This window comes from Stylophora pistillata, chromosome 2 (assembly GCF_964205215.1).
Source record: "Stylophora pistillata chromosome 2, jaStyPist1.2, whole genome shotgun sequence".
Taxonomy (NCBI): Eukaryota; Metazoa; Cnidaria; class Anthozoa; order Scleractinia; family Pocilloporidae; genus Stylophora; species Stylophora pistillata.
In genome coordinates, this window is record NC_142520.1 from 4,658,856 (window position 1) to 4,679,884 (window position 21,029).

General features: G+C 37.8%; 1 protein-coding gene across 1 annotated transcript; it reads right to left on the minus strand.

The window, feature by feature from the left end:
- Positions 1 to 12,410: 12,410 nt before the first annotated feature.
- On the minus strand, positions 12,411 to 20,794 carry LOC148736764 (adhesion G protein-coupled receptor D1-like). The gene is made up of 16 exons (XM_088749173.1): positions 20,384 to 20,794; positions 19,993 to 20,182; positions 19,349 to 19,453; positions 18,619 to 18,706; positions 18,035 to 18,125; positions 17,496 to 17,545; positions 17,100 to 17,229; positions 16,851 to 16,945; positions 16,535 to 16,637; positions 16,280 to 16,430; positions 16,036 to 16,120; positions 15,757 to 15,823; positions 14,963 to 15,045; positions 14,696 to 14,816; positions 13,866 to 13,907; positions 12,411 to 13,692 (listed from the first exon to the last, which is right to left on the minus strand). Exons 1-16 carry the CDS (start codon positions 20,792 to 20,794, stop codon positions 13,516 to 13,518), a joined length of 1,989 nt encoding a protein of 662 aa, XP_088605299.1. The 3' UTR covers positions 12,411 to 13,515.
- Positions 20,795 to 21,029: the final 235 nt, after the last annotated feature.

The window sequence follows — 21,029 nt, forward strand, 5'->3', positions numbered from 1 at the left end:
CTTTAAGCTTATCTAATAAGATTACTGAATACTATAATACTCTTCTGTAAAATTCACTCCCGGACAGGCCCCCAATTTCTGTTACGGTAACTGATTACCGGCAGAAAGATAATAACCTCGCTATTTCCACGAAACACAAATTATTCAACTGTAAACAACGGGAGATAAACTAACACGAGCTAGCGACTACTCTTGGAACAATTCAACTAAGATTAACTATGTATCTATCTACGCTTATCTGACCACAAGCAAAGTACTGTCCTTCTCTTTGGCGAAATCTCCTGAAGACTTCCTTCGACGTATTGCACTCGACGGTAAACAACTCTGGACTTGACAGCAGAATGTCAATATCACATCCGAACGGGAAAATCCCTTCACTTGTCACTTGTCACACAACATCACTTGTATATCACAAACAGGGAACGAAGTCCCAAATCACAACAACAACCTGACTAGCGAGCTGCTTATATAAGCATCCGAAGAGAGTCTAGAAGTTTCCAAAAGTAACTATTCATAACCATTACAATAGTAACTGTTTATATCTATTACAGTAAATTCTATTTTTAAACTGATGAGTCACAGTTCTAGAAAATTCTCAAAACAACACATTGCGTGACATTGACCTTCGCGAACTTTCTGGACAATTCCAATCCTTGTAACACTGTGACTTCGGCCGTCGTTCAATCATAAAACGCACGCCTTGAGCAGTTTGTTTCTCAGCTATTACGAGAAAAGAACTTTTGTGTTCTTAAGTCACAATTGGGCCGTATCTGACTGAGCATTCATCTTTCAGATTTCGTATTAAAATTTGAAAAAATCCACTCAAGTAGCGACTAGAGCACTCAAGAGGTGGAGGGAAAAACTCTACTATTTCTCGTGTTCTTCCCTACACTTTCGTGCTCTTAACAACAAAGCAGACCACAGTCAAGACCTCTCTATTTGTTAAATAGGTACCAACACTCCCACTGACGGATCAAAATGAAATGGCAAGGGCTGTTGATAGCTTCCCCCTCACCCCCTCCCCTCCTAATCCCCCCTCCCCAACTACGATAAACGTGTTAAATATCATTCTTTAGTATTCCGTGATTAAACTTGCCCTCACGAAATGGACAAGTCCTTGCAGTCAAAGATGATTGACATAAGGATCTTTATCACAGTATATACTTTCCAGTGGGAAATACACTTCTCATTCTGAGCAAGATGTCGCGCGAGCGCCAAAATTCAGGCGACTTGCACTTTGCTTTCTTCATTCTTTTCTTAATTGCTCCAGCAAGTAAAGGTATGTTTATATGTTTTTCCTTTATAAAGCCATAGTATAGCTAAAATTGAATTACTGACGTTAAATGAGTTGTTTATGGTGATAAAAACATGGGTTAAATGGAGAACAAAGAGAAAGAGAAATGGGGGAGGGGTGCAAGGAGAAGGAATGGAACATTCAACCGGATCGAAAAATAGGGTGTACCTCATAATTTTCGTACAACTGCAATGAGCAAGATGTATAATTTCAAAGCTTTTGATTTTGATTTATTTTGTAACAGCTCTCGGTTTCAAGGCCGGAAAGGAGAACATCACCACTGCCCCACCAGGTCTCTTTGCTTGTAAGAAGATCTCCTTCCAGTATCCTTTCTCTGGCGGACAGCAGTAAAGGTCTTTGCCTCCGTTGGCCACACAGAGAAGAGCCAAAATCCTAGAAATGGAGCTGCAGTCTGGGTTGAAGATGTTGCGAAGAGTGGATTTACAGCCTGTGTGGTGGAGTTTGGAGACAGCTCGAACGGTACACAAAGAAGTGGACTGGATTGCTGTTAAGACCGCTCCTTCCGGATCCCAAATAGGCACCAAATCGCTGAGTTCTTGGACAACTGGTACGAAATGTAAGAAGATCGATGTCAAATAGGTTAGATGTGTGCTAATTAGCACTTCATAGGCGCTGATGAATAAACAGGGTATGTGATTGAGAGCAAAAGTCTGTGGTAGGAAAAGGTTTCCGACCTTGCCGACATGTGCTTTCGAAAGCAAAGACACTTAACCTTTCATTAAACTCCCAGCATATCACGTCTGACAATCTTTTCAAACACGCTTAAGTTGCACCTAATCCTTCGACATTTGTTATCAACGATATGAGCTTTTCTTTTTAATCTCCAGTATCTCCCGTATTTTTTTATCCCATAGTCTCACAGTACCCTCTTTAGTTCATAATTGATAATTAATAATCTATCTCCATTATTAATAGTCTCATTGGTAGGGTTGTTTCCAATGAAGGTTTAAATGTGGTTCATTGTATTTCCCCCAATCCTTAATTAGGGTTATCGGAATACCTTAAAATAGATAAAAACTTGTCCACTTATGTTTCAGCGTTTTCCATGTCCTCCAACTATTTTCGTGACGGCCAGTCACGGTGTTATCAACAGAACTCAGGATGCCATGGCCTTGTAGGTCGAGGACTTGAAAGTAAACAGCTTTAAGATTTGCTTTAGGGAAGCGAAGATTTTCGATGGTCCACACACGAACCTAAAAGTAGTAAGTGATCGCGAGTTTTAAAAGGTGCTGTTCATGGAAAATTTATTGACTAAAGTATGCAACATTTCTTTGAGAAGAAAAATCTCAACTCTCGTTTTTGTTTTTTGTTTTGTTTTGTTTTTTTTTAAGAGATGAGAAAAACTCAGTTGAGCTTAATTCTGAAAAAAAATTATCATCGACAGAAAAATGCTTAAATACTGTTTGTCAAAGTAACTATGGAAGCTTTTATTTGATCGACAGAGTTGGATAGCTCTCAACAACATCAGCGTCGACAACTTTACCTTAATCAGCAAGTTTGTTAATTTCCAGCACAAACTCTCCATCTCCGCAGCATAATTACGCCTTTCGTCAAGTAGGTAATTTTTATTTGAATCTCTTGTTCCTTCTTCTATTGCTTCATTTTTTAGTAAGTTTTGTCTGCGTTTGACCTTCAGCCGGCTTAAAGTTAAGTGCCCTCGATTTCTCTTCCCCCATTCAGTTTTTCTTCTTTTATATTTCTCATACTTAACCCCCCTTTACCTTCCCCCCCCCCCAGGACAGTGTGGCCTTAGAGCAGTTCTACTGCTGTTCACACTTGTTCTAACTAGTGAGCAAATCTTCGTCATTTACTCATTTTTTCTCTGTAATTTAGAATATAAACTTCACAGAGCCTTTCTACGCTCCACGGGTTGTTTTGGTGACTGCAAAGCGTAGTACTAAAATTAACAATTCTCTTTAATCCGGGTACCAATGCAACGCTGTCACTACCTGGGTGGAGGTTAGTAATATGTTCCAATATTGGTCTAGCTCCTCGATGAAATAATGGGACTCTTAGCTATGTTACTATGTTGAAATGAAATCTTCTTATTTTTGGTTTCATTTAGCACACATCTAAAACTGAAGCTCAGATTTGTGTCGAAATGTTTAACAGCGATTCCAACAATAAGGATGTCATCACCATGGATTACATGGTGACTGGAGGTAAGCAAAGAAACTCATGATTATTTTTGTGCCAATTTGAGAAAGGCTAAATTTTCATTGTTTCTGCAAAACGACATACTTGTGCAACGTTGCAATTCGTCAGTCAAAATGCAATTTCGTAGAGTGTTGTTGTAATTTTGTAACTTAGGGCTTTGTCATCCTATTTGTGGATGCAACTGTTGGAAGTCTTTTCTCTAAATTAACGACTTTCTTTGAGCATTTGAAATGTGACATGGGAGTTGCAAATAAATCTTCTACACTGTACAACACCCTGGTAGCTGTGAAGGTTAGTTATATTTGAGTTAAAAACTCGTTATGATCAAGTAAAAAACAGACAAAACTGGCCGCATCAATTGTTTTATTTTATATCTCAGTAGGTACTTACAGGAATGTAGATTACTTTATCTCAATTCAAAGTGTACAAAATGGGGTTTTCAGAAAAAAATAAAAAAATAAAAAAAATTTAAGATTTGATTCCAGAAGATTTCAGCAACTGGTTCTCAAAATGATAACGGCCTTAGGGACGATGCACTTTCGGGTTGCTGAGATCTTAGTACTATAAATGGTTTAGAGTTCCATTACAACTTTAAAGTAGAAGACAGCAAATTATTCGTAGCCAATTGGTTTTGATTCTTTTTTTCTAGGATTTCCTTTTCAACGCGGTCGTCGTCACATGCCGCACATCCCATCGCTTGGATATTCTCATTGCGAAGTCACTCGCCTCAGGCCTTTTGTGTTCTATCCTGATAAGGCCCTCGAAGTTCAGGTCACAGTCAATCGTATTGACACCAGTGGCAAGTCCTACGTACACGATGGCACCGTGTCCTGGGCTAAAAATCTCAATTACGATAGACTCACCCCATGTGCGATGGCAGCTGGTTACAACGAAAGACTCTCAAACGCTAACATTAGGCAGAAGGCTCATTTTTTGATTGATCATTGATTAGTTCACTAATTTCAGAATGATCTGAGATAGCCACATAGTTACAATGCTTATCTGTTTTTCTGTATTTCTATTGGTTTTGTAATCGGACCTTTCAGCGTCACCACGCGCATATAAAAGGCAATTTTAGCGTCCCTTTAATCAGTTCTTCGTAAGTTTTGAATAGCCTTGGCAAACTTTCGCCCTTTCGTTTTCTCAACCTCTGGCACAAGCAGGACCGATATGTGAGTACCTTTGTGACTTTTTTTTTCCCTCTCCAGTCTTTTCAGTGTTGGGCGACAATATACAAACAAATTTTGCAATGATCTGTACAGATTTAAGATTTAAAGGCCAAATTCGTGCCAATTTGCGAGTCAGTGAACGCCCATCATTTAGATAGAACAATGGGCTGTTTATCAGTCATCAAAACTCTGTTAATTTGTTTCCAAACTTTTTCTCTGTTTCACTTGTGTTGTTAATCTCGTTGTAGACTTTAGAGCCCAGTATTTAACATGCGATTCTTTGATCATGTATTCCGCGGCTTTTCGTTAGATTGATAGAACTTCGTTGTATTGTTGTTTCAGCCAGATTGATCGTTCGATAGATTGATTGACTGTGAGAATAATCGTTATTTTCGTCATTGATTGTGGTTCGTGGTCGATTGCCTTTCAAGAATAAAGATTCGTGCAAACAGTCAGCTTTGGGTTGTCATTTCGATCACTAAAATAGTCCCAAACACCTCGTTAACCGCGTTTGGAGCGACACGCCCTTGAACTTGAGAATTAAGATTTTGGTCGCCGTAAACGCTACATTAAATATCCTCAAAAGGTTTTTTACTTATAACCAAAATGTTTGTCTATAAAGCCAAATCAATGTCATTATCTAGAAATACCTCGTCTCATAGCTTATAATTACTCTAAGAAGGCCTCTGATTAGCACTGCATAGACCCAATGGTTTAACAAAATAGAGGTATTTTTTTTTCCTATAAAAACCTTGCACTAGTCATAGAGCACAAATGATGACGTTCAGATCTAGATATGGCAATATTTTTTTAAAGATGATTGAATTTTCTCTGAACTATGTTTTTTAGGCCATATAGCCATACATATTATACTCAAAGCATGCAAAGTCTTCGTATTTTTTCAAGCCGTTTTTTAATTGAAAATAAGGTGACCTTAACCCGGGCGACCCCAACCATTAAGCTCAGAAAAAAACGACAGTTAAAAGATGGTCTAAGCATGGCGTTTGAATAGACTGAATAGCTCTCGCAAATACCAATCACTTAGCGAGCATGACCATAAGCTTATGTGTACGTGCCACAGTGAGTACCGTCCAGGTGACTTGTGATCTACCAGATATCTTAGGTACTTTAGAACTGAAGAAATGGAACCATCCAAAAAAAGAGGGAATCTACATTCAGAAGAGATGGATGGAGAAAAAATATTGTTGCTGTTTAAATGAAATATTCCACACGAGACATGACATGATGCCAATAGGGCCCGCCATTTTGGACGTTAGAGTATTAGGACTGGACCAAAGTTTCCATTCCTCCCACTATTAAGGCGTAAACGTTTGTGTCCTTATAGAGTATTAAACGTATAGCGAAAGTAAGTTTCAGGATAATTTTCCGATGGCGCTTTGTTCCCTTGCAGGGGTAATTGATCAATGCGGTGCCGCATTATGGGCTCTGCGTGAAACAGGGATGACTCCTTTGTTGTCTTGCGATAATGACATGACTACTTGATTAAAACACAAGTACAAGGGTTCAGGTGAGTCTGGGGCGAGAGGAAGATCGGGTGATACCAAAGCTACAAGCTACAAGTAATCAAAAAATATACGAAAGGGCTCATACATGCCCATAAACGTTGCAAATGGCTTTTTTAGTGCCAATCTCACTAAAAGCAGTGCTCTCAACCTCCCGTAAAAATAATTTCTCTTAGTTTTTTTTTTTTCCTATGAAAAGGGTTTTGAACACATCTTTCAAAATAGTTTGATGGTTTTCCAATTTTTCTTTGTATGAAGATCTTAACTATCGCGATCTCTCTGCCAAGGGAAAATTTGCTAAGGTGTTGCAAAAACAAAAAAACTCAGTCAACTACAGTCATTGTGCGAGTTTTTCCGACGCTAAAATTAAAGGTGGTGCTAATCGTAAGGCACCAAATTATGAACCTTGTTTTATAGTAAGCAGATTCCTGCGATTGCTGCAAGGGATGGTCAGCAGACCCGCGTTACTCAAAACTCAGTTAAGGTTGCGTGACTCCTCGACTTTGTCCAGCCCTCTCACTCTCACGTCTAATATGGTGGGTCAGTCGATACAATAACAATCGCATCTCGAGGTGTAGCATGGCATGTTTCATATGAACTGCAACACAAAATATTTGTTATCCAGCTCTTCTAACTGTGGATTCCTTATTTACTCCCGGATGATTTGATTTACTCAGCTCTAACGTACTAGAGAAATCGGATGGATCACAAGTCATCTGGACGCTACTCACTACAACCTGTATGTATCACCCTGCTCTCTTTTTTACTGATGCCATCGTGCGTATTTACAAGAGCCAGCAAGGCTATCAAAAGTTTAACCTTAAATCTTCTGTTAACGGTCGTTTTCATTAAGCTAGCTTCATGTTGCGTCAAAAAATGGGCCTGACAAAATACAGAGACCTTGCATGCTTGTGAGTATAGTCTGTATGGAGATTTGACCTGAAAAATATAAATCAAAGGAAATTCAAGCATCTTCAACAAATGTTGTCATATCTAGGTCAGAACATCATCATTTGTGCTCTATGATTGGTACCAGGTTTTCAAAGAAAAAAATCATCTTTATTTTGCTAAACCGCTTGTTGTTTGTAGTGCTAATTAGAGGCCTTCTTAGAGTACTTATATGCTATGAGACGAGGTATTTCTAGATAATGAGATTGATTATTCCCACTGATTTTGATAAATAGGTCACTAAAGTATATACTGGATTTGGTATGAAAGTTATGCAAGAAGGCAGGTGAATGTTATGGTTTTTCAAAAAATGGCAATTTTGGGTAGTGATTTTGACCTCAAATGTGACCTTGCTTTAGCCCCAGGCCCCTCTCTGTCTAATCGCTTGAGAACAAAGTTACATTAATTAAGTAAAAGCTCCACTAGGCATGGTCAAATTCAATTGGCAGCACAATTTACCAATGGAGTTTTATAGCACTTTCAAAATGCCACTCAGAAGAATGAATTCTTGGTGCTCCTTAGGCCAAAGATGGGACCCCCCTCCCCGAAACTCCAGAACAAACGGTCAGAGAAGTGAGCCGAAGTGGCTTTTGAAATATCTTATGACACTCAACTTTTGTGTCAAGTTTCAGGCAAATCGGTTGACTACCACTTTTGTACACTACATGTATTTTCTTTTCAAATGTTTATTCTATTTAAGTACGATTACTTGGGATGTACAGGATCAGGGTTTCCCTCGTATACAGGATTTTTTTAATTGAAACTAGCCTGTATCCGTAATTGGATCCTCCTTTGTGATCCACTAAGTTGACTTCGGTCGTGTATCTTTAATAGATCCTTAGTTGGATTTCATATTGGGTTATGGGCTTCCCCTGCCCGGTCACCTTGAAAAGTTAAATTTCCCGGGAGACCACGTCTCCGATCACGTAAATCACATCTTTGATTGCCGTGTTGCAAGCATGGTTGTCCTGATAGTGTAGTGGTCATCACACCTGACTAGTAACAGGAGGGACGTGGGTTCAAATCCCGCTCAGGGCAAATTTTCTTTTCAAACATTTATTTTCGTAGAACAGTGCTCAATTCATAGAAGTAGAGCGAAATATATATATATATATATATAATGTTGTCTGTTGTATATATATATATATATATATATATATATATAATGGTGTGTATATATATATATATATATATATATATATATATATGTTGTATATATCTATATTTAATGGTGACAAAATATATATATATATATATATATATATATATATATATATAGTAGCAAATGGACTACTGAAGTTACGCACATATGGATTTTAATACAGCCTGTTTCGTAGACCAACAAAAGTTGATCCACTCGTCAGTTAAACTCCATACACACTCAGAAATTCCTAATCATCTGCCACCCAGACCTATCAACACTCAACAAGCGTAACGAACTCGTCTCTTCCTGCCGTCACAGAAACATAAACCACATTCAACAACAGCTGACTTGACACTTTTCACACTGCATAAACCATGTTAATTAGCAATTAGTGTAATATATAAGTGATGGTATCGCATTATTCTGCCATTAAAATCCCCTGATGAGTGGAATAGAAAGCCTCATTCAGTTGGAGCCCATCGATACTCGCTTGTCTTGAAAGGTCACCCACAGCTTCTTTGAGTTTGCTCTCACTGCCCTTAGTAACTATTTCGGAACAAGATGTCTCGTCCAAATATTTCCACAAGACAGCTGGTATATAATCAGGTATATAATGGAATATCATACGATCGAAAAAACTGTCGCAATCTCGATCACAATCACGATTGTGAGGCCCCTAGTGTTCTCTTGCCATATCCTAAATTGACACCATTTGAATAAGAAAAAATTGTCATAACTGAAACAAAATAGTGATATTTTATTTGTCTCATTAAGGTTTTCCTAAAGGACACTTTCTCATAAAGTTGTAAAGAGTGGCCCATATTTTTATGGACAAAGATTGAAATTCTGATGATCTGTTTTTCTCTTTTTTTCTCTTGCTAAAAATGTTACGTAAGAACGCAAAAACTGTTCAAAGTTTCAGTCGCCGTCTAGGGTAGTTTTCCAAGCATGTGCTAATGGCATAGAACATTCGTTTTAAAGGTTATTTGTGTGTCGGGAAAGAGCTTACAACTTATGATAGACATCTGATATCAACAGAGATAAACTCTCACTTCTGACCTTAAAACGGAAGGAAATCATTTAGCGGTGAATCCACTAACTACTCTTTCATTCCCTAAACATTTTGTTAAGTTTACCTGGGTTAAGTTGAAAAGCGTGAAAATGTTGACGAACGCTATGTACGAGGGCGACAGAAGACCAAATATTCACGTGATCCCCAAAGGAATCATCACCACGCATGCCCTGACACCAAGCCTATCATAAAATCATGGAAAATCAAGATAGTTTGCTTTTCTTTTGTTCTAAGTCGGCATTATTCGCACAAGGAAGCAAAGCAAGAGGCGAAAGAGCTAAATATATCTCCCTCAGGTGCCGCTAATAATAATTGAAATTCATATAGCGCAAATTCCATATACATGATCAAATGCGCTTTACATGAAAATAAAGAAAATGTAGGAAAAAAGAATATATATATATATATGCAAAATTACAATTTTCCTTTATGAGATAAGAAATTAAAAAACACTAACCAAGTGAGATAGAATACTAAAAAGCACTACGCAATTGAGATGGAAGATTAAAAGCCCAGGTAAAAAGGTAGGTCTTAAGATTACGTTTAAAACTAGAGAAGGAGTGAAGGCCAGTGACGTTACTTGGTAAGTCATTCCAGAGACGTGCTGCAGCATAGGAGAATGCCCTCGCTCCCAATATGGGTAACATCTTACCACTTGGGACCTTGAGCAGAAGCTTTTGATTAAACCTTAGCTCATAGTTAGTGGGAATTTTAAAGCTAATAAGCTTACAAATATAGCCGGGTGCCATACCGTGCATTGCTTTAAAACACAATAAAAGAATCTTAAATTCTAGACGGTACCTAATTGGTAACCACTGAACTGGCATAACAGTGGTGTAATGGCTAAACTTAGGTTGTTTAAAGATTAGCCTAGCGGCTGCATTTTGAACCCTTTATAACTTGTCAATTTGTACTTGAGGTGTACCATAAAGCAAGCTGTTACAGTAATCCAATCTGCTGGTAATAAAAGCGTGGATCAAAGTCTTTGTAGAGTTTGGCGATAAGTGCTTCCTAGTTCGCCAGATACTATGAATACAATAAAATAATACATTGCAAACTTTGTTTATATGAACATTCATAGATAGTTTGTCCTGAAGAAAAGTACCAAGGTTTTTGACAACAGACGATCTTTCAACCTGGGAACTTCCAACAGTAATCAAAGAGATGTTAATTTTTGAAAGTTGTTGCCGGGTCCCCAGAATAATAAACTCCATTTTTTCATCGTTGAGGAGTTTATTATGATCCATCCATAGGCGGATATCATCTATGCAATTTTGCATCATGATAATAGCATCTTGATGGCTCGTCACTTTATCGGGCTTAAAAGAAAGGTATAGTTGTGAATCATCTGCATAACAGTTAGCTTCTGGGAGATGTCGTTGGACAATTTTAAAAAACGTCGAAGAATAAATTATGTACAATAAAGGACCAACACAGGAACCTTGCGGAACGCCCCAGTCCAGATCGAAACTATCAGATAAGGTACCACAGATGGAAATGCGTTGTCGACGTGCCGTCAGATAAGAAGAGAACCATTCAAGTGGTGTACCAGTAATTCCAAACGAAAATTGAAGCCTACGTACAAGTACATTGTAATCAACCGTGTCGAAAGCGGCACTTAAGTCTAATAACACGAGAAGGACTGTTTGCTGAGAATTCGTGTCAAGTAGAATACCGTTTGTCACTTTTAGAAGAGCTGTTTCTGTGCTGTGGTTCCTCCACTAGGCAGATTGTAGAGACGGATCAAGATCGTTCCTCTTCATATAATTATCAACTTGTAGAAACACAGCTCGTTCGGTTACTTTTGAGATGAACGAAAGATTACTCACGGGCCGGTAATTCTTATAAAAAAGATGAAGATTAGCTTTTTTCAAAATTGGCAGAGCAAGAGCTTCTTTCCATACTGGAGGAAAATAACCGCTTTGAAGTGAAAGATTGATTATTTTAGTTATTATAACTGGTAAAAGAACATCGATAGACTTAACAAGTAAAGGTGTCGGAATTGGATCGAGAGCGCATGATTTCCTGGCCATTCCCATGATGATGTTGTAAACCTCGCTTTGTGTGAGACGTTCAAAACATCTAAATGACGACGAACATAAATGTGAGTTCTCTGATGGCTGAAATACTAAAGTGATTTTTTCACTGTTTTGGTATTTCGCTTGCTTCATGGTTGTCATTTCCTTGATAACTCACCCCGGTAGAAATGCGTTCAACTGGAAAAAAAATTATAATCTGATTAAAAAAAAATTATATGGAGTTAAAGCAAAGTATGCACTTGAGCTAGGTGGTTCGAGCAGAAAAAGTAAAATGACACTAAAAGTTAAACCCTTCCCCCTTCTTGTCATTCCATCAAGTTTCTCTGACAATTAGTCTGTACACATCTCTACACCTTAGTGAAGAGAGAGAGAAGCACTGTAAACGCAAAATGTCTCACCTTACAACACAAAACAATGCACCGATAAAGTCTGGAACAAGACCTGCCCGGCCTGAAGTCCAGCGAAAGAAATCTTAAGAGCCACTGGCCATAAGTATTGAGAATCCGCCGACAGTTGCAGAGTTTCGTAATTCATTTAGTTTTTTCTAAAGGACCCTTTTAATGAACCTTTTTCGAAAATTATAACAAAAAGTTCTATCAGGTTTTTTTTTTTGTCCTAGATATCGAATAGTTCAAAATACGCCTAGATAGACTTTGTCCGCCCACCGTAAAGCAATGAAAGATTAAGCGACTTCGGCAGTTTCGTACGCTACAACAGGATGCGATCCCACTTTTAAACTTTATTTGCTGGAAGATAGTCCTTTTATCTCTTGGAAAATATAAATTTCTGGTTGTTACGTTTAAGTCTGAATAGGGACCCGTTGAGATAGAGTACATCCCGTCTTTTTCGCAGAGGTAAAATAAGGGTCAACTTCAGTGGCCCATGCAGAGGTCTGCCATATATAATTTCCAGATCATTAACATACACCACCTGAAGATTTATTTTTACATTTGAACTCCTTCGCTGAATAGCTCTCACGACCCATTTAAAGACCTTTAAAAATATCTGGTATGATATCTTTACAAATCAAAACATATATCATCTTAAAGGTTCATCTTTGTAGTTTAATTTCTCAAAGTTTCTTTCTTGGCCCGCCATAGGCAATGCGTCCAGCTTCAAAAGAGTTCGGGGCTAGATGAAAAAAAGAAAATGTGATGCGATCCGTTGAACGACTGTCACGCAAGAGGTCATATGTTTGGTACATTCCTAGCCAAGCTACGTTACTGCGGCGCATTTAATTTTATGTAGTAATATCAGGAATCGAAATCACTTTGTCGCAGTTCAAAATTAGTAGACATTAGAAACAAATTATTTATCGATGCCTGAATATAATTACATACACCTTAAAATTAAATTTTGATAGACTATTAGATGTTTTCATTAGACAGGGAGGAGTGAGAGGAAGCCTAACCTCTTCGTACAAAGTTCACTTTCTTTTCTAGAAATGGAGATGATATAATCAAAGTGCCTTATCGTTTCTTATGAAGGAATAACGACGATAAGTAGATAGATAAAATAATGAATAGACTAAATGAAACATCTGAGGAAGATTTTCTTTCACGGTGATGAAGTCCTAACCATTTCTAATGGATACTCATTGGTGAGCAGGTTTAAGTTTGAAAACAAAATTTTTTTTTTCCTTCTGAGATACCCTAGGTAGGTCCCTTACTTTCAGGAATTGTCTCTTGGATGTGGTTTTGGATTTCTAGACCATCTGACCTTGGTTATATCCGTTACTCATTCTCGAAATAAAGGATACTTCTCATGATGATTACTTGAACTGTTATATTATTATAATTTGGATCAAATGCAAAGATATCCGCGCCTCAGCTTTAGAAGGTTATAATAATAATAATAATAATTTAATATTTATATTGCGCAAATTAACATGTGGATATGATCAAATGCGCATCACAACACTTTTCGGGGGACTTTGGCCGGACTGCATCAGCAGTTTACAAACAATCAAAGGAAACGTGTTTGAAGATGCCCCCTCCCCCCAGTTCCCAGTAAACAGGCAAGACCACATTACAGTAATCTCGTGAGTGGGTTCTTATCCAGCTCTTCTGAGTCGTACCAAACTTTCTAAACGAACTTAATTTAAGATATACACAGATCTAGACTGTGGAAAAAGACTACGATGCCGATTCAGAACTCAGGGACTTCAACACCACTTTCATTGTCATTGCGAGGCTGGAAAGGAATATTTCTCGGAAAAACGATATTCCCATCAGTTTCATTCACTTGCGAGGCTCGCTTAATGCTCGTTTGTTCATCTATAGTTGGGGTGACGCCAGTGATCCTTCTTTTCAAGCGAGATCTAATCTGCAAGGATAAGGTGAAATCAAAACGATTACACGAGTTTTAAAACTGATCATGCTTTCAATTGGATCGATATAACCATGGAATTAAATTTCTTATTAGAAAGTCGAAGCCTAGCTAGAAAGAAATCTGAACAAAGGTACAAAGAGAGCTAAGAACAACATTGAATAACATACCTCTGAGTTTCTTACGCAGTGAAGGAGAAATATTAAGAAGCCCTGTTAAATCATAAAGTGGGGTATCAAGTTAACGCCTGCAGTATAACTTTTTTTATTGCCGGTGTGTAGACTCATAAAGCTTTCATCTACGCCCTCCACCCTCAGTTCCCTGAATATGCAATTTCATGGTCAGAAAAATGTCCAAATTACTGGTATTAATCACAAGTTCTCTATTTTTACAAGTTGCTTTACACTAAGTTTAGCACATGGTAATTTGCTAGGCACGACAATATGCGTGACAGTGACACTACTTATATTGTAAGATCGATAATATAAGATAAATTTTATGAGATGAAGAAAACCATCATCATTGCAGATTCAAGATCGTGAGATTGGTTTTATGATTTCATTTGTTATTTTTATTTCCGGAAAATTAAATTTTACTTTTTCTTATCATTGTAAAGAGTGATCGGTATTTTTATTTGATATAATTAGAATCGTGATTGTCTGTTTTTTATTTAATTTTTTTTTTCTCGTTAACGTTATTTACTTAAGAACGCTATAACTGTTGAAAGCTTAATAGCCGTAGGGGGTCTATTTTCCAAGCATGTGGTAATGGCATAGAACGTTCGCTTAAAAAGGCAGTCGAGTATCTGAGAGAGAGCTGAGAATTCATAATAAACAGTGGTGAGCTTGTGCTCTCACATGAGTAGGGTGTATCTTATATGAGTAGAGATAAACTCTGATTACTGACTTCAACTTTGGTGAGATTTATCAAAACAGAAGTAACCCAGTTAGCTAACTCATATTGGACGGAATTCATTTTATAAAATTTGTGTTTAGTTTACCTGAGTGGAGTTGAGAAGTGTGAAAATGTAGGCGAAGGCTTTGTGCAAGGACAACAGAAGACCAAATAGCCACGTGATCCCCAGCAAAGGAATCATCACCATGCATGCCCTGACACCAAGCCTACAAAATCATGGAAAAAAATAAAGAAGAAGAAGATAGGTTGCTTTCATTTTCGTAAGTAGGTATTACATGTAAAAGGAAGCAAAACAAAAAAGGCGAATGGCTCACCGCGATTTATATTCTACTGGCGCCACTGACATACTCACCTTATTTGTTGACTGTGTTTGTCTTTCGCCTGATCCATGATTGTCATTTCCTTGATAACTCGCCCTAGTAGCATTACGTTTAACTGAAAAAAAAAAAGAATATGCACTCATCAAACTAAATCAAAAACAACATGATTTCGAGGTAGAGCTAAGTTTGCACTTAAGGTGAAGGACGTAAAAAGTTTGACGCTTCCCCCTCCTTATCATCCCACTAAGTTTCTCAGGTTTACCTGAAAATGTGTTCGTACACATTTATGTACCTGGGTGGAGAGGAAGAAAAGCACTGTACACACAAAATGTCTCGCCTAACAACACAAGACAATCAACCGTTAAAGTTTCCAACCAGAGGCCCATTTCTCGAAAGTCCCGGTAACTTAACGGGCCCGTAAAGCTGTTCTGTTTTCATTCAAGATGTCCATTTAAAAATTTTTGGAAATTATACAACAAAACTATTAGTTAAAGAAACAAAAAAGGACTGGTTTGGGTGCTCGAACCTGCTTTTTTATCCTTTAAATTTTGATTTTAAAACATGGCTTCGGGTCCGTGAAGTTACCGGGACTTTCGAGAAACGGGCCCGTGGACTTCTTAACCTGCCGTCCAGTGCGATAACCGCTTAATGCGTCCTCTAACAATGGGGCTCCCAGAGGAAAACATACACTTTACATTTCGCGGAATACTATCGAACATAGTGAATGAAGTTAGAGGTAAGTGGTAAGAAAGAAAACATCGTCGCGATTCTAACGATAACTGAAGGCAAAACGTGAAAGCGAATAAACCTTAAGAATTTAACTTACCAACTCAATCAGGACAACGAAAACAACAAATATCCATATCATCCCGTTAGCAGATGAAATCCAGCAGCTAAAGTAAATTAGGTATCGGAAACTTTGATAAATTATCAATTAATGATTTATTATTGTGTACATGCACGTGCACAGTATCCTCTATGCCCCGTTTGCTTGCAAGTAAAAATCACAAGAGAAATAACAAAATAAAACAAACAAACGAAAAGGCAGAAAACGACGATTCGTGACAGACTCATGGATCAGGAGAAAAAATTCCTCAATGCTTACAATTTTTCACCGACATAGCTTGTAATCCCCTGTTCGCTTCCTGCTGCAATGCCCAGCGATATGGAGACGACTAGGGCGGGTAGACCTGTGTATTTGAAACTCGAAGTGATTACAATGTCAAACTACAAGGCTGTGGTGATGATGGTAGTGATGAATTTGATGACAATGGTGCGGGTAATTATTCATGTTTTGCTTTTCAAACAATTATCAATGAGAGTATGACAAGTTTTGAATGCATTTTTACCCCATGAAAATCCATGTGACACCTCCATCTTGTCGGAGATGTTGTAAACTTTTACAACAAATATATAAAGATAAATTCCTTCCACAAGCATCCAGCAGAAAGCGGCCATCAGGAGATACTGTACGAAAGCTGCTATTGTAACACAGGCAGACTGCATAGGATAGAAAAAGTGGCATGGACTGAATAAGTTAAGAGCAGGTTACCGTCATAAGGATTAACACAAAGAGACTCCACGTTTTTGATGTAATATCTCACCTTGTTCTCAACAGCACCAATTCCGGTTAGAAAGATAATTTGCCCTGCACCAAGTGAGGTGACTAGACTCACTCGGATCTGAGATAAAGGTCCCCTCATGTCTCTAATCAAAATTAAACAAATGATCTGTAAGAGGACTCCTCCATATCAGTTTTATCCTCATTTTATACAAAGCCATGTTATATACTTTGGGAAACAAAAGATAATTCGACTTGGGTCATATCACTTTGTGCGTCTAAGGTCATAATAGTTCTTGTTCGGTCTAAATCATCGGCTGGCTTCGGAATGCTTGTGTGGAGTTATGTCACATACTTACGTAAGAAGAGCATAACTGATAATTGTCAAAGTGCTTCCAGCTAAAGAGATAGACAAGCCCACGTACGTAAGAATTTTCAGCGCCTTTTCGTCAGTCTTGAAAATGAATACAAAAAACAGAGATTCAATAATCATAACAGAGAAAGGTTACGTACCATACACCCGGTTTAACACCGACGGAGGAAAAAGCGCCACGCCGATACATGGTGCCTTTTGAGATCAATGTATGTATATTTCGCAATATGCCTACCTTAGTTAAACTGTTATCGCTCGTTCCACTATCAAACTGCATAAGAACTGCGAAGTGAGTTAGATGATTGCAGCTGCACTCGGTGTAAGTTTCGTTCCTAGATTTTAGGAGACACCCTTGCCCTGACCATCTAGAGGGCATGCAGAAAGCATTTAGAACAACAGTCATAAAATTTCCCTACCCCCTCCCCCACTAAAAAAAATTTAATGAACGAAACAACTGACAGTTCTATTGACCACGTGTTATACGGAGGTCTGAGAAAGAGGAAAAGGAGTAAGAAGTGAGCACACTATATGATGTGCCACTCACAAAAGCCTCACCTGTACGAAAGAAAAGTCCTCAAGAGATTTGATAATTGGAGTGAACGATGTCATTAGTTAATTCAAAGTTCTTTACCTGTTCTCGGAAGTATTCCAAAACATGCAGCCTCTGTCCAAAGTTGCAGGCTGAAACCGTATAATTACCATTAGTGTTAAGTAATCCAGCGTCTTGCGGGCCAGTAAGGAGGTAGGAGTGCTCCCACCGCATTTTTTCAGACCCCACCCCCATTTGTGATACATCTGAAGAGTTGCTTTCCAATATTTCTAGTCTAGTTTGCCTCTCTTTGAGAGGCGCCCTAAAAAGAACTAAGGTCTCGAAGTCATAAAAAAACTAACACTAACAATTTAAGGTAAAAAAAAGTCCACCATAACAACAACAACAAAAACGACAACAAAAGTCAATCAAAATCAAGACTAAAAAGAGGAGACAATTGGATATATATAAATAGAAACAACGAAAATGCAGACAGAAACACGGATGGTACAGGAGGGATGCGTTAAGAGAGAGTAATTGGCAAAGTTTGCTCATATTATCCAGATATACTAAAGTTGTTTAAACTCTTTTAAATAGTTACAAACATGGCTGCAACTGTCTCTTGAATAAATACAACTTACCTTTAGGTTTTTAAATCTCAACGTGATATTCTTCCTGAGTTTGGTGTTCCTTGGCCATATCGTTGCAGATAAGATAAATGTGTTGATGTTCCTAACCATGATTCCAAATAATTTTGCAAAATGCTTAGATAAAAAAAAGCTATTGTGTGCACTTATTTCATCACAAGTCTTGAAAACTCCGTCGAAATTTCTTTATGGACCAAAGTCGACAAAGCGAAATTTCTTTATGATCCAAAGACGACAAAGCGGAAATCCTTAATTCCTAGTCTATCTTTTTAAATATGCATTCATTTATTTTTCTATGTATATCATTGAGATGTCAAAAGTCACTCGAAAGACCAACAAATAAACAGAAAAACAAAACAAATAAAAGTAGACGAAAAAGGAAAAAAGATAAATGTTCTTAAAGACAAAAAGAAAATTGATAAAAATTCATTAAAAGAAAATCAAAACAAAAGCGAAACAGAAATTCAACCTGGGATCTAGCACATTGCTCTAAACTTGCCTCGTGTAGCTTATCTACACACCAAAAGAGAGCTATAAAAACATGAAGATACTATATATAGAACTAGGTTTTAGCAAACCTTCGTTCGTTGAAAGAGGCAGAGTTGGCTTGGTTCGGTTGGAATATTTCATGGAGATCTTTGTAAATGACCGCAAGTGCCGCTGATCCTAAGACGTAATAGTGGAGACAATTTTAATACTACTGGTCTAATAATAAAAAGAAGGACAAGCAATCACGACTTTAAGACCTTACAAGCCAAGTGGCTAATTCAAATGGCTTGCCTTACATCTGAATAGGAATAAAATGTATCGATCTACGGACAAATAAACAAATAAAAATAAACAAACAACCAAATTAAAATCTCAGTCATTCAGTTTGAATTTTCCTTCGTACATGAAACCCAGCCCCCTTCTGACCATAGCCCTCATAATCAAAATTTAACAAAATCTTCGAACCTGATTGGTTATCACTAGCCTGATTTAAGCACTTGTAGGACAGTGTACGCTTCATGCTTGTAATTGGGCAATGTAATAGGAAGGTTAAAGGGATACAATGAAAGTAGATAGGACGTGTTATGTGCGCTCGCTGTTGCCGCGCTTTTCGCCGAGTTCAATGTTGTTGTTGTTGCTATTTCTGTTCGTTTGTTTGTGTTTCTTCTGAAAACCTATTACTTATGTTTAGTTTCTTTTCTTAAATTTGTCATAGATTTTATTAATTGGCAACAGGACTTCGTGTCGTCTAATTCTTTGTTTGATTAAAGCCCGAGTTGGACTACTTTTAAAAGAATAAAAAATATGTAACTCTCCAACCGTTATCCAAGCCTGCAGTGGGAAGGCTGAGAGAGTTTTCTCCTTTATCATCCCCAAGTTGGACATCACTCTCATTTTCGTTAAAAATCTTCCTGACCAAAATATCTGATGGAAAAAAAAAAGTATTTTAAGTGCAGGCCAAAATAAATAAGGATGCTTTCGTATTAGTCACAAGTTACCGTTCACAAAATATTTAGGCCTAGAAGGTCTGAAAACCATTACTTAGAAGAAGTCAATGCAAGCACTTTGGAATGCTCACCAGTCAAAGGAGTGTTCTCAATTTGAACTTCGGATAAAGTGTAGGTGATCATTTTTAAATCATAAAACATGTATTACCGCGACGGATTCGAAAGTTTTTTTTCTTTAACACACTCTGTTGCGAAATTGTATGGTATTGAAAGACTCCTTGGATACAATCGGTGCGCGATAGGAATTCGCTGGTATGAACAGCCTTAATGGGGGTTTTATACATGTCGCCAACAGGACTCGATGAAGGGTTGATGGAGACAAAGCTTGCAACCAAAGTCAATAGTTTAAAGCAAGTATTGCCCTAGCAGATTTTTATCAAACATTCCACAAAAAATGCATGATATCGGTATCAGCAATCAAGAAAACTCCCAAATTAGCTTTTAACATTTACTCACTTGCATGTTCACTGCTGATATAAATCTCAGGTGCGGTTTGATTAAGATGATGTTTTGAATAACTCCCGATAAACTCCTCCAAATCAGTAACGGAGAGAAGAGCACGCTCCGTGTTTTTTTGATTTATTTTACTTCCAGAAAGGGGTATCACTTCTTCTAGGATGGTATCGACAAGTGTCTTGCTTGGAAACTGATAAGGTTAAAAATAAAAAAAAAGTTTCGAGCAGGAATAAGACGGTTGTTAACGTATGTCATCTAGTAGCCTTACTCGTGAAGGAATATAAAAATTAATGGAATGCAAAATTTATGCAAAAGCTCTGTAAAGAGTGAAAGGAACGCTAGGAAACATTGGGCGCTAAAAAAACGTTACACAAGAATCAAATGCACGTACTTCGATTGCTGATGTTAGCTTCATGGCAGAAAAAGGCGGTGCTTTCGTTGCTTTCGTTGCCCAGCAATGTTTCACTCTGATACTGCCCATATACGACAAGTCTGTTCTATTTGTCATGATGATAGAGAAGTGTCTGCGAGGGTTACTGCATCTCCACATTTTATTACAGCGCGACGTCCAACTGCACGACTGTCCGAAACAAGACGCCAACTGCTCACACCAAGATTTACAACATTTCTGGTCAATATGTGTATCTGTTTCATTGAAACATGTCAGCTTACGCCAGTTCTGACGCCATGGGCCAATCCCCTGCAGACACTCCGTACCGTTAAGTGCTGAGTGACTGAGCGTTTTGATACCGATTGAGCAATGACTATCTGCGTTAGAAAAGTGAACATTTAGTGGAAACATTTAAAAATGTCAACGATGTTCCTCGTTTGCACACATACTTTATTTTATTTCTTTTACATAATAATTTTTTTTTTTGTAGATCATTTTTATTTCCACTAACGTCCTTTTCCATGGACTTTCAGAAAAAAATTACAATCAGTAGAGAACTCCAATAAGTTTTTGATTGCTTTTGTCTTTCTGTTTTTTATCGCTTTTCACTCATTATGAGTATTATTGGTCTGTAGAGAAAAACACA

Coding starts and splice junctions, on each gene's coding strand:
- LOC148736764 (XM_088749173.1), bottom strand. CDS start 20,794: ATGTTTCCACTAAATGTTCACTTTTCTAACGCAGATAGTCATTGCTCA. Junction 16,431..16,534: donor TTGGTGCTGTTGAGAACAAG/GTGAGATATTAC, acceptor TATCCTATGCAG/TCTGCCTGTGTTACAATAGC. Junction 15,046..15,756: donor TCGTTGTCCTGATTGAGTTG/GTAAGTTAAATT, acceptor TTTTTTTTTCAG/TTAAACGTAATGCTACTAGG.